Source organism: Typopeltis vanoorti, chromosome 21, assembly GCF_054136105.1.
Source record: "Typopeltis vanoorti isolate ZY-2024b chromosome 21, IOZ_Tvanoo_1.0, whole genome shotgun sequence".
NCBI classification, from domain to species: domain Eukaryota; kingdom Metazoa; phylum Arthropoda; class Arachnida; order Uropygi; family Thelyphonidae; genus Typopeltis; species Typopeltis vanoorti.
Genome location: NC_143569.1, coordinates 62,824,714 through 62,844,549, shown reverse-complemented (window position 1 = coordinate 62,844,549; position 19,836 = coordinate 62,824,714). Strand labels below are relative to the sequence as shown.

General features: G+C 36.7%; 1 protein-coding gene across 1 annotated transcript in view; it reads left to right on the top strand.

The window, feature by feature from the left end:
• The window catches only part of LOC150094915 (uncharacterized), a 112,253-nt gene that overhangs the window by 48,414 nt on the left and 44,003 nt on the right, over nt 1-19,836 (top strand). The window contains exon 6 of the mRNA XM_090411280.1: nt 16,581-16,644. Within this exon, the coding sequence (XP_090267406.1) occupies nt 16,581-16,644 (64 nt within the window). The remainder of the gene's footprint in view (nt 1-16,580; nt 16,645-19,836) is intronic.

The following is a 19,836-nucleotide window of genomic DNA, read 5'->3' as shown; positions in this document are numbered from 1 at the left end:
GGATGCCACCAATGAGAAGATTGGTGATGATATTGAGCCTAAAACACTTGAAATTGTTTACTAGAAATGCTCTAATATTCTCCCACTGAATATCCACCTGTTCATGCTAGACTAATGGAAGTGGAAATCACTGTTATTGACACCTCTTCAGTTACTTTCAAAATAAGGCCTGATATCTTGGTTTGAGAGCTTTGTAAATGAGTGGGTCTAAATCTTCATTACATGTCATTAGTCTGCATTTCCATACAGAATTAGTACCTGGCCATGTTACTCAGCATATTAAAATATCATTTAATGATAGATTTTAATAATTCATTTCGGAATATCTATATAGATGTATGGCCTTCCAGTTGGGACTTGAACCTGGGTTTTACCAACCCATTCCTAGTTAAAATTGAAAACTTTCATAAAATCCCCTTTAGTTGGCATTAATTTTTGTAGAGGATAGATATGTCGATGACATTTTAGTAATAGTTTATTATAGTGGGTAGTTTGTTATGGTGAATTTCTTTTAGAATAATATTGTGCCTATTGCGCTTTGGCCTGGACTTTTTGAATTGGTTATGGTGAACAAATTTGTTATAACATTTGCTGTAGTCAGTCAGCTTAAGATCTGTAATAGTCATTCTTCTCTTTCTTTGGCATATTTGTTTATTTCATGTTTTATAGACGGATATTTTTCCCCCGAATAATTTTAGAAAAAGTATTTGAAAGCAGCCAAAGAAACTTGTTTCAGTATGTCTTTACTTTTTCTTGCATTAGGAACAGCACTAAGAGTGAACTCTTGTATGCAGATAAGTACAGATTTTTTATTATTTTTTTTCCCCAACTGTAGCAAAAGAGGAATTTTCTGGAATATGTTAAGGAACTGGATGCATACAAAATTTTTGATATTAATGAACGATAAGAGTTTATATATTTATTTGTGTGGGATTTTCCCCATTCCTCGATGTCCCTTAGGACTGGTTGAGCCCTCCTAGTGAGGGATTAAGTATGTATTTTATGATTGTAGATCCATGTGTGTTCACGGGCCAGTTTGTTTGTTTGTCTGTTCTAAGGGATGGAATTGAACCCAGGTCTTTGTGGTTAAAGGGCTTTGTCTATACCGACTGAGCTATGGAGACTCAAATGAATTAGTGTGATAGCCAGCTATGGGCTGAAAGAGTGCAACTTCTATCTTATCATTAAAAAATAATAATAAATTACAACTTTGTGTATATTTAACAAGATTGCTTCCTAAAGAGGTTACAAGTCATACTTGTTTAGGTTTGATTGATGCATAATATTCATTTATTTCTTTGTGTGTGTTAGTGTGTGTATATCCAATCTTTCTCATGAGAAATGTCTTTATGTAGGGTATCAGTTTTGTTCCAGTAGACTCTTCTGTATCTAGAAGTAATCACAATGATGATGTTCTTCATGTACAGTTACTGGGTTCTCTACCATAATAATAAGAGAGAAATGAATAAGGAACTCAATAACCCTGCATGAGATGTGGATAATGAAATACTGTAAGCATCCTACCTATATTATCCTAAAGCCCAAGGCATTGATCCACTATCCCATCAGGAATCTGTTGGGACAATCTGTAGATATTTCATTGCTGTAATAAGATCAGACAGTGAGATAGTGGTTGCATATTTAAATTAACATTAGTAATCTTGATGATCTTACATGATCAAGATATGTCAAAAGTTGGACAAATTGCATCTTACCTGTCATGCAGTTTCTTCAAGCAGGATCTTTTGTTCCAAAAGATCCTGTGTCTGGAACTTGAACTTCCCAGGTTGGTGAGAATGGTGACCATGTAGCCTGACTTGGATGAATAGGTATGTAGAAGTATCAAAAACAGAAAGAATTTTATGGAATTCTAAGGCAGGAAACTATCATAGAGTTATAAAAAGAGTTTGAAGGAAGGGAGGGCAATGTGCATAGGAAATACTTAAGAAAATAAATGTTGACAGCAGTGGCAGATTGTATACCTTGAGTGAAGATGATAGTGATTTTGAGTCAAATGGATGACTAGAGAAATTAAATAGGAATCGCAGATAAAAAGAGATTATGGAAAACATATAAAAAAAGAGTGGAGAACAGCATGAGGAGTATAAGGCTCAGGCTAGGAAAGAACTTGTAAGGAGAGAGAAAAACTAGAATATGAGCAGAGACTAGCACTGCAATCCTAAACTATCATTCTTGGGATATCTAAACTTGGGATGTGACTATCATCCTAAGATCTCTTATTTCCTCTATCTGCGACAATATGACCCACCTTTGTTTCCCAAATTTTAAAACCTTACATTTTGCAACATTGAACTCTCATCTCCATTCCCGTGCCCAACCACTCAATTTATTCAAGTCTTCTTGTAAGGCCCACAACATGTTCTCTACTCTTCTATATCTAGCTCAGGGTCTGATCACAGAGGATTTGAGGGGGGATGAAGGTGAGGAGAGGGTATGGAAATAGTTAACAAAAATGATATGAGGATTTTTACAGTATTGGTTATGAGGATAGACTTGCAGACTGTAGAGTTTGGTAGATAGAAGACAAAGAGGAATTGAGATATTTTAGTTGCTGAAGGGTTATTATCAGAATAGCATTGAGGAGAATTTTCATATGGTGGAGCAAGGAGTGGCGAATAGGAGGAAAAATGATTGTGGATGGATTATCATGCTGGATGGAGATGGGACTCGGATAACCAATGAACATGACTGGTACAACATACTATTCCTAGAGGGATAAGGAGTGCTGAAGCATTAGAATGGAATAAAGAGAATGTATTACAAATACTGATTACACTAAATGTCATTCAAGCAGAGGGACTAGACAGAATTTTGCCACATTTTAAGGAAATGTGTTGTGGAACTGACCATGCCATTAACTTGGCTGTTTAATGAAAATCTTGCAGTGGACAAGTTCCTGGAGAGTGGAAGGAAGGTAAGATAGTGCCATTGCATAAAGGTGAAGTAGAATGGAGGTATCAAACTATAGGCCTGTTTGTATTTTTTTTCTGTACTTATAAAGATTTTGGAGAAGTGGAGAAAATGGTAAGACCTCATGAGTTCTTACCAGGCAGATGAGGGCAATATTATTTATGCAAGCCAGCATAGTTTTTTAAGGGATGCTCTTATTTTAGTAAATTGGTTATCTTTTACAATAGAGTAATGAGTGGTGGATGAGGATAAAACAAGCACTTGTTTGTTGTTGTTGCAAAGGCATTTGAAGGGTGCTACATGACAAGTTGGTTTTTAAGTTGCAATGTATGGGGTTTGAATATCTGGTTAGTGGATTGAATTAGCTTTTTTTTAGATATCAGAGAGTTATATATAGGAGAATAGTATCATGGAGTAGTAAGGTTACAAGTGGAGTTCCTCAGGATTCAGTACTGGGATCATTACTGTTAAGTTGTTATGTCAGTGGTATTGTCATTAGGATTACGGGGAGATATTCAGTTATTTGCAGGTGATGCAAAGTTTGGGAGGGTTATTAATAACAGTGCTGATGATTTGGCTCTTCAAGAGGATTTGAATAAGCTGGAAAGGTTGATGGATGAATGGGAGATGTCAGTTTAATGCAACTAAAAGCGGAGGAAGCAAGGGATCATGGATTAATTATAGATAGAAATGTGAAGTTCAGAGGACATACTGCAAAAGTTGTAAAGACATCTCAGAAAATTGCTGAAATATTGTGGAGGATATTGACCACAATTGATAAAAGGGTGGTAGCTCCATTTTATGAGCTTTGAATTACCCAAGACTTCATGGAGTCAAAGACTCATCTAGGAGGTCCTTTTATCATACACACAGCTTATACATGCCGTGTACTTTAAACACACTCAAATTCTCTGTAGACACCACACTCTTAGGTAAGGTATTCCAATCATTCACTACTCTGCATGCAAAAAACCTGCTTCTCGTTCCCCTGCTCATGCCTTCTTTATACAGCTTCCAGGGATGGCCTCTGGTTCTCTCCTGATCTCCCACTGTTTCTGTAGAACTTCTCCAACATTGATCCCATAACAACTCCTTACTAATTTATATGTATATCATATCTCCCCTCTTTCCCCCTATCCACTAGACTCTGTAAATTGCATTTTCTCAATCTTTTCTCATATTCCAGAGGTCAGAAAATACCTTAGTCAGTCGCCTCTGGACCCTTTCCAACATTTCTTCGTCCTTTTGAAAACCAGGTGATGAAATCTGGGCATAGTAGTCCATGTGTGGCCTAATCAAAGCCTTATAAAATGGAACAAGAATCTCCCTGCTTCTACAAGTCACTATCCTCCACATCATTCCCAGAAGTCTTTGTGTTGTCTTCACAATTTTGGCAGTTCCCTAAATTTCAGATCCTTATCCACTATCATCCCAAGATCTCTTATTTCCTCCATCTGCGACAATATGTCCACCTTTGTTTCCCAAATTTTAAAACCTTACATTTTGCAACATTGAACTCTCATCTCCATTCCCGTGCCCAACCACTCAATTTATTCAAGTCTTCTTGTAAGGCCACAACATGTTCTCTACTCTTCTATATCTAGCTCAGGGTCTGATCAGATCACAGGGGATTTGAGGGCTATGAAGGTGAGGAGAGGGTATGGAAATAGTTAACAAAAATTATATGAGGATTTTTACAGTATTGGTTATGAGGATAGACTTGCAGACTGCAGAGTTTGGTAGATAGAAGACAAAGAGGAATTGAGATATTTTAGCTGTTGAAGGGTTATTATCAGAATAGCACTGAGGAGAATTTTCATATGGTGGAGCAAGGAGTCATCTCTAGATGTTGCAAAAGTTCCAAGTTTTTTGCATGGAGAGTGATAGGAACATGGAATGCATAGAAATTGAATTGCATAGAAAGTGGTGAAAGTGCAAACAGTGGATTGAGTTTAGGAGTGTTATTATAGATTTTGTGTTGACTAGCATTGCCCTCCGACAATGAGTCTTGTGACTCCATAGAGGTCAAGAAAATAATAATAAAGACTTCATGTAATTTTTAAGTGTCATTTTCATAGCATTTTTCATTAGTTCAGAATTTTTAACATTGCATTTAAGGTTCCGGATGTGACTTCTCCCTCTCATTTGTAAAGATCACTATTCACTGGCCTTGGTTGGCTTAGTGGTTAGTATTTCTACTTTCCAACTGACAGGTTGCAGGTTAGAATATCACTATAAACGTAGATGTTTGTGATTGTCTTTAAGTGGGAGATGAATTTCATCACCCAGTATGTTTCTGCCATCCTGCTTATTTATTGGAGGTCTGAAGTGTCTTGAAAAAGTTTCATGTTTGCTCTCTAGAGCAGGGTTTCCAAAATGTGTAAAAAATAAATAAAACTACAGAAAAAATTGTACTTTGTATATGTTTGTATGTTTAGTCAGAAAAAATTATAATTATAAAATTAATTTAAAAACAGAAAGAAAAGTTAGCCCATTCACATTTCTAATATACTGTTGACTTTGCAACCTTTCAAGTAGTAGGAATCAGATAAAAAAATAAATTAATGAATAATAAATTTTTTAAAAATTCAACATGATGATTGTGATAAGACACCTAATAAACTGTTGCTAACCTGGTTTGCCAAGTTTGAATTCTATCAAGAATTCTACCATGGGCATGTTTTGTGAATGTCTTTTGATAGTAAATAAACTTAGTTGCCCATTGTCAGACCACCATCATGCTTGTTGAAAGCCTGAAGTGGCTTTAAAAAAAGTTCCATGTTTAGTCTCTAAAGCAAAGGTTCCAGATTACTAAGCAAGTATTTTTCAAACTTCACAAAGCTAGGGACTGGTTTTTTCAGTATAATTTTTTTGTGGCCCATTATATATATCTGTATGTAATTTACTGAATTAAATAACTAGATTTGTAATATTAGATAAAAATTTCTGATATTAGTTAGGCAACTGGCCAGGACTAATTGTTTTCTATGTGGTTGTGTAAACATATGGTGGGTTTAATCCTGTCAGAACTGTGCCATTGTAAACAGGGGGGCTATTATTATTCATTTATTTATATATATACACTATTATTCTCTTTATCCTATTTATTTTCTTTATGGATCTCTATCTTATCTCTTTATATCCCTGTATATGTTTATATACAGCTTTTGTTATGTACTTCTAACTATTCTTCCTTATCACTCTTTGGTATATCTTTAATATCTCCTTACGCTAAACTGCCTTCCGCACTTGCCTTCTCATTCTTCGAACACCAGAAAATTTATTTGATTAAAAGCTGCACCACTGATGTTTGTTTTCTATTAACAAGAAGTGTAAAATGCGTCCAGTGGTTTTCCACTTTTTTCCCTCAGAATATCCCTAATTTAATTAGTATCTGCAGTCGTGGTCTACTGTCTATTCTTTACTATCCTTTCTCTTGGGTTCCCGCTAATAGGCTCTAATATTTTTTCGGAACAGTGCATCAAATAATTAAGAATCAGGCGACACTTATTTAATATTTAAACAACAAAATTTAATTAACATAAGACAAATTTACACTGCATTTTCAGTAATAGAAAAAAACATCTCAATTCAAATCTGCATAAATAAATTAGTTAAGTTCCTGCATTTTACTCGCACAAATCATATCACATATTTAACTAATTTTCTTAATATAACATAAATCATTTATACTGAGCAGTGGTACTTATTACTTAATTGCTAACTCTTATTCATCGAACATATAGACAATATCTTTTACACACAATTGCTCCTTCCTTTCTATGCTTGGAAAATTCTATAGATAAGTTTCACCAATTCAGCAAACAGTTACACTGTGACTTATTTCAACTACAAATTCCTGACAATTAATTACTTTATAATCTTCAACTGTTAAATATGCCTATTCAGATCGGCCTCTGCTTTACAGTCCACTAATAAAAAGTTCTCTTAAAAGCTCAAGAAAATTGAACAAACAGGTCAACTCACTTTATAGCTGCTACCCACTGTGCACTTGGCTTCGAACTGGACTTCTGTTCCCTTTTCTTCTGTGTCAGGTTTTTCTCTCCCTCTTTACAGCAGCGATAGATTTACTGATGCTTCTGGGACGCTGTACTCGCCACACTTCGGATGAAGATTATCGGCTTGTGGAATGCTTGCATGCGCATTGGACTAACAGAGCAATTTCTTCCCTCTGGTTGACAGCTCCCGGCGAAGACTCGTCAATTCATCATCAAATATCTGCTTTGCCTGGCGGATCGGCTTCTCGTCATCTTTCTTTTAGATCACTGGCATGATTTCTCCTGAAGTCGCGATCCCGATGACGTACATCTGACGGATAACTGCTGACGACTTCTTGACAACTGACCGACGACCTCTGGATCACTGATGAGGAACTCCTGGAACCGATGTTGCGATCTTTTCGCCAACGCCTTTTATTCAGTCACTTGCGAATCCTTGCACGGAGATATGTGACCCCGAACATTTTGGTGAAATCCTGTGATCCTTTTCTCAGACTGACCCTTCCTTTGTTTTTCTCCAATAATCCTATTCTTTCTGGCAGCAGACATTCATTTGAAGCTTTTGTTGGTCCACCTAGCACTGACCTTGAGCGTTTCCATGTATAAACACACACAAAATTTGACATCTTTACAAAGAGCTAAAAATATACTGTTTATTAGTGGCAAGGTATTGCCTTAATATTACACCTTCTAGAATATTCCCTTATTTGGCAGAGAGCATATACAATTCCCATTAGGATTATTTACATTTAAACAAACATCTATGTACAAGTTACAATTCTTACTGGGCTTGGTAAAATTTATGTAAAAATATTTTGACTTTTTGGAGCTACATAAATATTTTTACAGTTGTGCATGTTATTAAATTTGAATAACATATAGTTACACTTTTCTGTTTTATTTCTCATTATTGGTAGTTTCATTTTCCAATGACATATACCATATTTTAATTTTTATATTTTCTGAAGACTAAGGATCGGTATAAGACCATAGACCACACTTTGGGAAACACCCGATCATTGGCCAGTTCAGTATACTAATATTGCTGTACTATAGGCTTATAGCCTTTGTGGATAAGATTTATGTAACAGCTAAATTCTTATGTTAGTATATGCATTCTGATTTCATCACCCAGAAATGGAGATCCACCTACAGATTAGGAATAACACAAACAGACTTACTCAAATAAATATAATAAATTTAGTTTAATCTTTTATCCAAGTGTGAGCAAACAAAGTTTGCGCCTGAAAATATCTTTAGGACTAGGGTAAGGTAGTACAACATCGGGCAACTCGCAGCAAAGGTGGATCAAGCTCCCAACTCCTTGTCTCAGTATCTCTTTGTCACACTCCTTGTCACAGCACATCTCCTTGTGGACATGTATACTGCTATGCCCTTCCCTTAATGCATAGCAGTATACATGTCCGCAAGGAGATGTGCTGTGCATTATGGAAGATACTAAGACAAGGAGTTGGGAGCTTGATCCACCTTTGCTGCAAGTTGCCCGATGTTGTACTACCTTACCTCAGTCCTGAAGATATTTTCAGGCGCAAACTTTGTTTGCTCACACTTGGATAAAGGATTAAACTAAATTTATTATAGTCTAACCAAGTGAAAAATAAACTTTCAAAGACTTACTCAAAGGATTACTGAATCAATAAAATATGATTTAAAAGTAAATAAATACATTATTTTCTTATACATATTAAATGGTTTTACATACTTGAAAACCAGATATTCAAGACACTGAATAACCCTCTTCCTCCTATTTTCTCTTCTCAAAACATTTCCTCAGATTCATACTTTTTATGCCTGTTGAAAATATCCCCATAACATTTTAGTTTATTTGGTGTCACTTTGGTGAACAATATAAGGAATAAACACATTGTTCTTTCTGTATGAGAGAAAATATCATGTCAAGATCAAGAGTAATAGCAACATTTAAAACTTTGAAACTAGTTAAGTATGATATCAATGAAAATCATTGCCCTAAATTGCATTAAGCCATTGTCAGTGAACGACATAATATTCAGGCAAATATAAATAATTAGCAATTTATTAACCATCAAATTGAGTCCATTCCCTAGAAAATAGTAAGAGCGCTTCAACATCTGGGAAATCTCAAAATTTGATATTTGATCTCCCATAAAGACCTATTCCCTTCCTTTACTGCTTACTTATAATGGTTTGACTTGCAAAACTTGCCATTTCACAACTCTTCCTCATTTCACTCTACCTAAGGATCAGAAAAAATAGTCAATCTCATTTTTTTATTGTCCTTTTATTTTTTTTTTTTTTGTCTTTTTTTTTTTTTATAATCAGCCATCTTGGTTCAAGGGATTTATATTTTTCCAAATATGTTGTCTTTTCTTTATTATTATTATTATTACATAACACCTCCATGGAGTCCAAAGACTCATCAAGGGAGGTATCTACATCTCTCTGTCTCCACCAACTGTAACTACTACCTTCATCATCTACAACAATGCCATCTACCGCTGACCACCATCACTAGTATTTTCACAGACAATCATATAACATCCATGCCCATGCCGGGATTCGAACATGCAGCCTTTTGGCTGGAGCGGATATGCTAACCAGGCCAGCAATCAATTATTGTTAAGGTTTTCATGCTTGATTAAGAAGAAAAAGGTATTTGCTTTATTCTTATTACATTTCGTACTGTTTTCTCTGTTTAAAATTTTCCCATGATTTATTTGATTCTTATTAGTTCTCATCCATGAAGTTTTTCTTTGGAGAATGTAAAGGTGCAGCATTTTTATGCTGCACTTTCTCAAGAGTTATAACTCTTCTGGAGTTCATTCTCAGGAATGAACTCCAGGATCTGTGTATAGAAGTACTGTGCAGGAAAGATAAATCAGTACTCATTTCTTTTCTTCTTATGTTTTTATCTTTTATTTCTCAGCTGTAGCACATGTCAATTTTTTTTAGGAAGGCAAACTCAGTATCTTCATAAAAAGCTTTGCCATAATAGGTCAGATTTTTGTATTTTGGAAAATCATTAGTGATTGATTTTCCAAAATATTTCCCCTGTTATTTTCAACATGCTTGTGATGGTCCTCTCAGCAAGGAATGAATGATACTGATGAACACTCAGGGTAGCAACAGAGAATGCCATTGACCTTGTCTTCTAATACAATAAGTGAACCCATGCCTGTACCAGGAAAATGTGTCTTACACACATGTGTGTGTGTGCTCAGTCTTGCCATAAATACTATTACAACTCCTGTACACCTCATGCTTCCCACAGAATTGTGTGAGCCAAGTTCCATAGTGATGCTGTGTGCACAACATTTGTGTGTTTATCAGTAGAGAGAGAGAGAATTATCTAGTTGCATGGGTTAACGTGCAGTGGAGGAGATTATGAGAACTGTGTAGCTGTAATAGCACTTCACAAGGTTGGAATGCAGCCATCTGTTATTTTCAGCATGCTAAAAGCACTCGAGATCAGTAGGGTGTTTGTGTAATGGACCATCATAACGATACAGAAGATGTATCTCACCACCAAAGAACATGTCAACATACACTGTTTAGGACACAGTAGCTTGTGAGGGCTGTGAAAGCACACCGCTGCCATAATCTTGTGAGAATGCAGAAAGTGATGTCATGAGAGATGAATGTTTTGCAGAGAACAATGTCGTGTACTAACTGATGACCTGGGATGAGAGGTTATCATCATTCTACTGGACACTTCCTAACAAAACTTATGCAGCAGAGGGTGATAAAATCAAAGACACTTCTCTGGCGGTACACGAATAACATGCGCGCGCGCATGCACACACACACAGATATCATCTTCACAGATTAGATGATTTTCACCATTGAAGAGTTGTTTAACTGCCAAAACGATTGGGTATATCAGGTTACACATGCTGTGCGACCATCCCGGATGGTCACGCAGCACGTGCCATAGCACTCAAGATTCAGAGAGGTCATCACTCCCACATCAGTGATTGCTTGGTTGGGGGTTATGTATTGGGGATATCCAATTTGCATTCCTGCAAGAAAGAAACCTCTGCTAAAGTGTATCAAGACATTGTGCTGGAACCTGTGGTATGGTCCCTGAACAAGATGTCACCTTCAAATTACTTCCTGCTAACAGGTGATCAACCTTTCTAGCCTTTTTTCAGTGAAGTATCTGCCAAACGTGCACCAAAAATGGTACTATATTCAAACTCATTGAATCTCAATACAATATTCACCTGCAGAACATGCATTTTATTAGAATTATATTAATAGATACAATAAGAAAGAAAGAATAAATAATGAAACAGCATTATCCATTTTATTATTTATTAAATAATCAGATTTTTGTGCGGTTTAAGAATATCACATTTTACATGTTTCTGCATCATGAAATGAATTTAAAGTATGGCACATTAACTTCTTCTTCTACAGCTTCTCCCACTTAAGTGGGATCACTGTTTGCTATGAGTCTCCTCCACACCTTCCTGTCTCGGGCTGTCACCACATCCAAGTTCTTCATCTTCAAATCCTCTTCTACCAGCTCCCTCCATCTCTTCTTTGGCCGCCCACGCTTCTGCCTTCCTTGCACATCCATCTGCATGACCCTTCTTCCCACATATTCGTCCTCCCTCCTCATCACATGACCAAACCATCTCAACCTTGCCTCCTGTATTGTATTTTTGCTCCTAAGTTCGTAACTTTCACTGTTCCCCTGACATAGTCATTTCTCAGATGATCCTTTCTGGTCACACCGCACATCCACCTAAGCATTCTCATCTCTGCTACTTCCATCCTGCTGATGTTATTTTTCCTCAGGGCCACAGTTTCTATAGCATATGTCATAGCTGGCCTCACTACTGTCCTATAAATTTTGCCTTTCAGATTGATCGGCACCCTCTTATCGCATAACACTCCAGCCATCTCCCTCCAGTTCCTCCAACCCGCTTGTATCCTGCATCCCACTTCCTTCTCAACTCCTCCATCTTCTTCTACTGTTGAACCTAAGTATCTAAAGTCTCTCACCTTCCTGATGACATTTCCTTCCAGCTCCAGATCTGTCTCCTGGCCACCGCCCACTGCGCAACACATATACTCTGTCTTACTTCTGCTCAGTCTCATACCTCTCTCTTCCAGTACTTTTCTCCATCTTTCCAGTTTAGTTTCCGCTTCTTCTCTTGAATCTACACACAGCAAGATGTCATCTGCGTACAACATTGTCCAAGGTGCATCTTCTCTCACCTCCTCTGTTACCACCTCCATCACAATATTAAACAGAAACGGACTTAATGCTGACCCTTGATGTAAGCCAACTGTTACTTGAAAACCTTCTGTCTGTCCCAAACAGGTCCGAACACTTGTCTTTACATTTCTGTACATTTCCTGCACCAACCTGACATATTTCTCCGGCAACTTCTTCTCCCTCAGACACCTCCAGACTTCTTGCCTTGGCACTCTATCGTATGCTTTCTCCAGATCAATAAATACCAGATGTAGCTCCCTTTGTTTCTCTCGATATTTTTCCATCATCTGTCGTAACCCAAAGATAGCATCTGTTGTTGATCTACCAGGCATGAAGCCAAATTGTTCCTTTGCAATCTCTACCTCCTCCCTCAATCTACCATCAAGAACCCTTTCTAGGATCTTCATTGTGTGGGACATCAACTTTATTCCTCTGTAATTTTTACAGTCTTGTGCATCCCCTTTACCCTTGTAGATGGGAACAAGAGTACTCTCCCTCCATTCCTCGGGTATATTTTCCTGTTGGCAAACTTTCATGAACAGGTCCCACAGCAGGTCAATTCCTTCTTCCTCCAGTGCCTTCCATGCCTCCACTGGAATTCTGTCGGGGCCCACCGCTTTTCCATTCCTCATCCTCTTCATGGCCTCCATCACTTCCATTCTACTGATGTTCTGCACCATCCCCTCAGAAGGCTGCCCATCTCCTCTGTGAGTCCTTGCATTTTCCTCATTCAAAAGTCCCTCAAAGTATATTTTCCATCTGTTTCTTATGTCCACATCCCTCCATAATACTCTTCCTTCAGCATCTTTGATCTGCCTCACATGTAAGATGTCCTTAGCTGCTTTATTTCTACATTTCGCTAGTTGGTAAATTTTTCTCTGTCCTTCCTTTGTTTCTAATTGATCATACAGATCTTGATATGCCATGGCCTTTGCCTGTGCCACAACTCTCTTGGCTTCTTGCTTTCTCTCTTTGTACACCCCTCTGTCCTCTTCCACTCTTGACTCATCCCACTTCTGCTTTGCCTTCCTCTTAGCTGTCACTGCCACTTGTACATCATTATTCCACCACCAACCCTCCTTCTACTCTCTAATCTTTCCAGATGTCTCACCAAGCACCTCGATTGCACAGCTCAGGATTACTTTTGAATTATGTTTCCAAAGTATGGCACATTAACAGATTTCGAAATACATGAAGGTGTTTACTATTTAAAATGTTTATTATTATTTGCTTCATGAACATTCTCTTTTCACATTTTTTACTTAAATCTGTTAAATTCAGTTTATAGAATAAACTAAAATCTATTTTATGTTGAAATGAATTTGGTGTCACCAATGAACTGATGATGATGAACATCATGTCGGGGCTCTGCCGTGACAAAAGCAGATCTTTCTTAGTTGAAGGAAAGGTTAACTAAATCCTCACACCCACCAGGTGGTAGATGACTTATTTGCATGGTGAAACTGCTATCACAGCTTTGCTTATTGGAAGAATAAAATGATTGTTGCTATGTTTGATTTCCCAGAGAAGGGTAAGGATCTGTACTTTCACCTATGGTCTTCCTCTTATACATTAATGTTCCCTCTAACAAACCTCATATCTTACCCATAGTTTTGCTGATGATACACTTCATTCCTCTTCTTTGTTTGGCAGACCATGGTGCTCAAATGTTTCAAGATCTCCCATAATGAATGCATCACTAATCTGCTTAGTATTCTCCAGTCAGAGCACAACCTAGTGTACTTTGCTACTACCAAAAGTTCTATGTTATTTCTTGCAAGAAAGAGATAGAAAGAACTTATTTCACTCTCCCTTACCTTTTGATAATACTTATATCTCCAATCAAGATCAGGTTTCTCTTCTTGGATTGACATGCCTCTGGCCTTTCCTAATGCCTATTTATTACATCCACAGCCTCCTCAGCTTTCAAGAGACTTGGCATCCTCTCTTCGATTCAGGATACCACTTCTCACCTGTAAGTAACTCCTAGCATATATCTCAAATTTCCCTTAGCCTTAGAATATTGCTCTCCCATTTGGGATAGCACAAACCTTCCTAAAAATGCTTGATGCTGTCTAGAAGTGGGCAATTCAATTAACAGATGACTGACTTGACCTCTTGCTCACAAATGTTTCTCACAGGTATTGTTTCTGCTTTTTCTATATGTATTTTCATGTATACTACTGTTCTGCTTAACTATCCTTACATTCCTCTGTTTGAGAAAAGCACGAACACCTCGACTTCAGTTTCAAACTTACTGAACTAAGTGTCATCCTTCTCAAGACTCTTTCATTCCATCTACCTTATTTCTTTGGAGTAGCTTTCCAGTTTTTCCATGGAAGAACACTGAAATGAGCATGACTTTCAGTGCTTAAAGAAAACACATTAACAGTTCTTTTCTCTCCCCACCTCAACTCTTTGCCTGTATTGTTGATGCTTGTTATGTTATAGGTTTTGTAATCTATCTTGCCTTGGATTTATTGAGCGGTTTTATTTCACAAAATTGGTTATTTCTTTCAGTCCCTATACCTGTATGTATTTATACAAAAGTGCACACTTTTGTATAAGAGAAAAATAGAAATAATACAGTAAACTAGTTGATTATATCTAGAAATCCTTTTCTTTTCAGTATGGGTTTCTAACTGAAAGATAATGAAAATTTATATAAAAAATATGTAATTTAAATTTTTTGTCCAAATCACATGAATTTATGTGTAATATTTGAAAAGTATATGAAATCGATGTACTGGAATCTGAAATTTTTTATACATTATGTACATGGATTATTTGAGAATGTATGAAAACCACTCTGAACTTTTTATTTTTTTTAAATAACTTTATGGAATACACTAAAATGAAATATTCACTGTCTATGATTTTACTGTACAAAAGTGACCTCATTTTTGGAACTGATGTATTTTTATATTAGCTATTCCAATAAAACAAATTTTATTGGGCATTATAATAAAGGCTTACCAATTTGAAAAGTATATTTAATTTGATATACATTTATTACAATACACAATGTATGTTTAATATTTGAATAGTGTATATTTAATATTTAAGTGAGTTTTAGGATTATTTAAAATGAATGAATGAATCTAATTTAAGAAATTTTATTTTATTTGTTTCAAATTATACATAATGTTTTGAAAGGTGTAGTCTTGAAGAAAGCTGTTACTGGTTCATTTGACTGGTTCAAAAATTTCAAGGAATCACACTTTGAAGACAAATGTTGTTTGGATGGCTACTTTTGATTCTTGGACATTACATTAGTTGGTTGAAGCCAGTTTAGTTATGGTTACAAGTACTTGTGCATTGTTCAGTGCACATGCTATGTCACATCTACTAGTTCAGTGAGGTCAGCAGAAGTCATCAAAGCATTCTGTGCAAAACAGAGATGGTGTTGATTATTGTAGAGAATTGCTTGCCAATTTTTGGGAATGGCATTTCATCAAATAAATTATTCTTGTCCATGATGAAGTGTTTGCCATTACTGCTGATTTTTGTTCTCAACAACAGCAACTAATGTATTTCCTATGAGTACACTAATCGGTAGAAAACCGATGCTCTAAACATCATGCCAGATTGTGTGTGCGTGCACACGCAGAGCAGTCCAGATAATTAATATTCTTTTAAAATCAAGTAGAAGTGGAGCTTTATTGATAGTTTTTTTTTTTTTAATCGCTGGTTTTATTCTGTTCATTAATGTTTTTCAATTGTAATTTAACTTGACTACCATGTCAACCGCTAGAGGGTGTCATCAAATCTACACAGTGCTGCATCACTCACGAGTAGTATATAACAGTGTAATACAGAATAGCCCATTACTGACTGAGTAATAAGATCTGATAGAGTGTGGTTGGTTCCAGTATAAATGCTTTTCAAAGGTCCATTTTGCAAATTTCTTTAACATTAACAAAATAGCACCTATATAGCTCAGTGGAGATGGCATGTTCCCTTCAACCGTGCTAAATCGCCCAAAGAGAGAGAGTGATGCAAGTTTGATTCTAGTCACTGACTAGAGGAATTTTTGCAGGCCTGGTTGGCTGAGTGGTTAGCGAATCCACTCTCCAACCAAAAGGCTGCAGGTTTGAATCCTGCTGTGGGCATGGATGCTAGTGATTGTCTGTGAAAATTCTAGTGGTGGTGGTCAGTAGTAGATGGCATTGATGTAGGTGGTGAAGGTATTTGAAGTTGGTGGAGACAGAGTTGTAGAGTAGGTGCCCTCTCTTGATGAGTCTTTGGATTCCCTGGAGGTGTTACATAATAATAATAATTATGGCAGTCAACATGTTAATAAAAATGTTAAATTTTCCAAAATTTTGGCATCATCTTTGTATTATTAATGCACATTAAATGAATGCTATAAAACTAAATTGTAACATGCCATAATTCTGTAGATCTCAATTTGAAGACCAACTGCATCATTTGAGTGAGCTGTTTTTAAATGCTGTTTCTTATTATGTAAGTATAGTTTTCTGAAATTTTTGATAAAGAATCATTCCCATTAATAATATGTCATAATTAGTTATATGAAATTATAAACCTGTCATTGAATATTCTATTTGTTTAACTGTGATCTCATATATATATCTGCCCAATATTTTGGTTTCCATTTCAGAATGTCTTTTGAAATATAACACATTTGCATTTTTTATATATACTTTTTTTTTTTTAAATATCTCTTCTTGGTCTGGCTGCTACTGATGAGACCTCCAGTAAAGGTTGAAACCTGTCTGAGTAGCGACCCTTCCATATTGGCATTATGGGATACGAAGGAAATTAACATGAAGTCATCAGCCTTTATATACCTAGTCAAGAAGCTACTTCATTTGCTTACATCTGTATAAAGGATTAAACAAGAATATAAATTAAACCCGAATTTCTTGGCAAGTATAATTTACAGCTTCTGGAACAACCTCTACCTTAACAGGATTGAAGATAGGCACTATCAGCATAATAAGTGGAACTTCCAGAAGAATTACAGAAATACTATGCCAATGTACTTCCTTAGTGTTATTACTGAGATGAAGAATGCCAAAACATGTGAGATCCTTTTAAATTGTAAATATAAAATGATTTATTCATGCACTAGAGTTGAAGAAAAGGAGAGAGGAGCAATATTCAACACTAAATGCAAAGGAAACTTCTTGAATGTTTGGCAGTTTTAAGTGGAGTGATGTCATTATATTTCATGAGAATTTGGACAATGAGATATATTTGTACTTATGGCTACATTTGGATATTCAAGTAGGAAATAAATAGAACTTTTCAAGTTCTATTTATTCCCTACTTGAATATTCAAATATCTTTGAATATCCATATTCAAGAACACACCAACAAGCAGAGCTAAGGAAATTATTATTCCTATTTATAAAGTGTTGATACATCCCTATCATAGTGTCCTAATCTTCTTATTATATATCTATATGATGTATAGTATACCTCTCCTTGGATGTCACGTGGTACTATTGAGAACACAAAGGAATTGCCTCAGGGACGAGCCAATTCATAGGTGACAAAGCCGCTGAAATTTGCCTCTCTTAAAGTTCTGGGAAAATTTGTTTTTTATTGCTGCGCCATCCAGAACACTTAGATTAAGAAAAGAGTTCCCCAATCAAGAAGTGAACTTGCAGATGTACCCACTATTGATCTTTGTTTGCAGTCGTGACCTTAACTATCGTTTATTCCCTCCTGCTTAGATTCAAATAATTTAGGAGTGGTGTATCGGATTCTTAGACACAGGCAATCAAATTAAAAATGGCAAAAGGTTTATTCGTCATATTTGTTGTTATACAGTGTAAAGAATATTATTAAAACACTTAAGGAATTGAACAATGTAGTTAAGGATATAAATTAAATTATACTTTAATAAATACTTTCCGATATTTCGGCAAAGTCACGTTGCCATCTTCTAAAGGAACTTACAAAAGCTATTGTTCTCCTAAAAGTCCTGATGGTGCCCTCTAGCGGGCTAAGTAGGTGTTCTTGGCCGTTGGGCTGCTGATGTAAGCCTCCCAAATTTGGGGCAGTCGCATACAACCAAATTTGTTGAGGTTTGGAGAATTTCTTAGGGCTGAGGCTGATTTCATAAATAGTCTTTCGAATTTGTATTTGCTACGGTGTATTACTGTAGCTTTCTTCCACCGTATTCTGTGGCGTGTATCCAGAGCATGGTCTGCAAGACCAGAACGGCTGTACTTGTGAAAACGGATGTAGTCCTTGTGTTCAGAAATTCTGATATTCGCTGTCCTGCCTGTTTGGCCAAAGTAAGACAGTTTACAACTGCAAGGGACCTGGTATACACCAGGTAGGTCTAGGGGAAGTGGTTGGTCTTTAGTGGAGTGGATAAGTGATGACAGTTTTCTGTAAGGTCTGTAATAGGAGGTCAGGTCATGTTTTCTTAAGATTTTGGTAATCTTTTCCGAGGTGCCTTGGATGTAGGAATGGTGATGGATTTAGCGTAATCCTTGTTGTGGAGGGGGGGGGGGGTTCTGTGGTTTGTAGGTTCTAATATTTTTGGGATTTTTTCAGGGGTAGCCATTGGCTGAGAAAGTGTTGAGGATGTGATTTAGTTCAGTGTTTAGGGCCAAGTCGTTTGAACAGATTAATTTAGCCCTGTTGTATAGTGTTTTCACCACTCCATGTTGTTGTGAGGGGCAGGGGGATTGTTGGTGAATGTATCTGCTTGTATGGGTGGGTTTTCTGTAAACTGAGAAAACCAAGGTTCCATTAGGCTGGCAGGCTGTTGTTTTCCTCTTTTTCCAGGGTGAACTTGATTCTGTGGTGTTTGTTGTTTAAGTGTGTTAAGAAGGAGAGAAGTGTTTCAGAGCCATGTGGCCAAATAGTGAACACATCATCAATGTAGCGAAGCCATATGGTTGGTTTTTTGGGGCAGAGGTTAAGGCTTTTTCTTCAAAGTCTCCATAAAGAGATTGGCCAAGGGTGGGAAGAGTGGTGAACCCATGGCTGTCCTCTCTATTTGTTTGTAGAATTTTCCTTGCCAAACGAAATAGCCTGAGTTCATTGTGAACTGAAATAAGGCTGAGATATCGGGAGAAAATTTAGCTTGGATTAGCTCTAAAGTTTCCTTGAGTGGAACATTTGTGAATAAAGAGGAGACGTCAAAGCTGACCATTATGTCAGTGCGTTGGAGTGTAAGGTTTTCTATGCTGGTTTTGAAATGGGCTGAGTTTTTTATGTGTGATGGTGTGTTGCCAGTATGGTGTGTGAGCTCTTTGGCCAAATGCTTAGCTAATTTGTATGTGGGGGAATCAATGCGATCCACTATGGGACGTAAAGGCTCATTTCTTTATGTAATTTTGGGAGTCCATAAATGGGGGGGGGGGGTATCGAGTTAAACGGCTTTAATCTGTTGGTAATTTCTACAGGCCAAGAAGTGATTTTCTTAAGGAGCCTGTGAATTTTTCTAATACTTACCTCCCTATTGAATATAATCCCACCAACTCTAAAATTAGAAAAATTCACATGCTCCTTAAGAAAGTCACTTCTTGGCCTGTAGAAGTTACCAACAGATTAAAGCCGTTTAACTCGATACTCCCCCGTATTTACGGACTCCCAAAATTACATAAAGAAATGAGCCATTACGTCCCATAGTGGATCGCATTGATTCCCCCACATACAAATTAGCTAAGC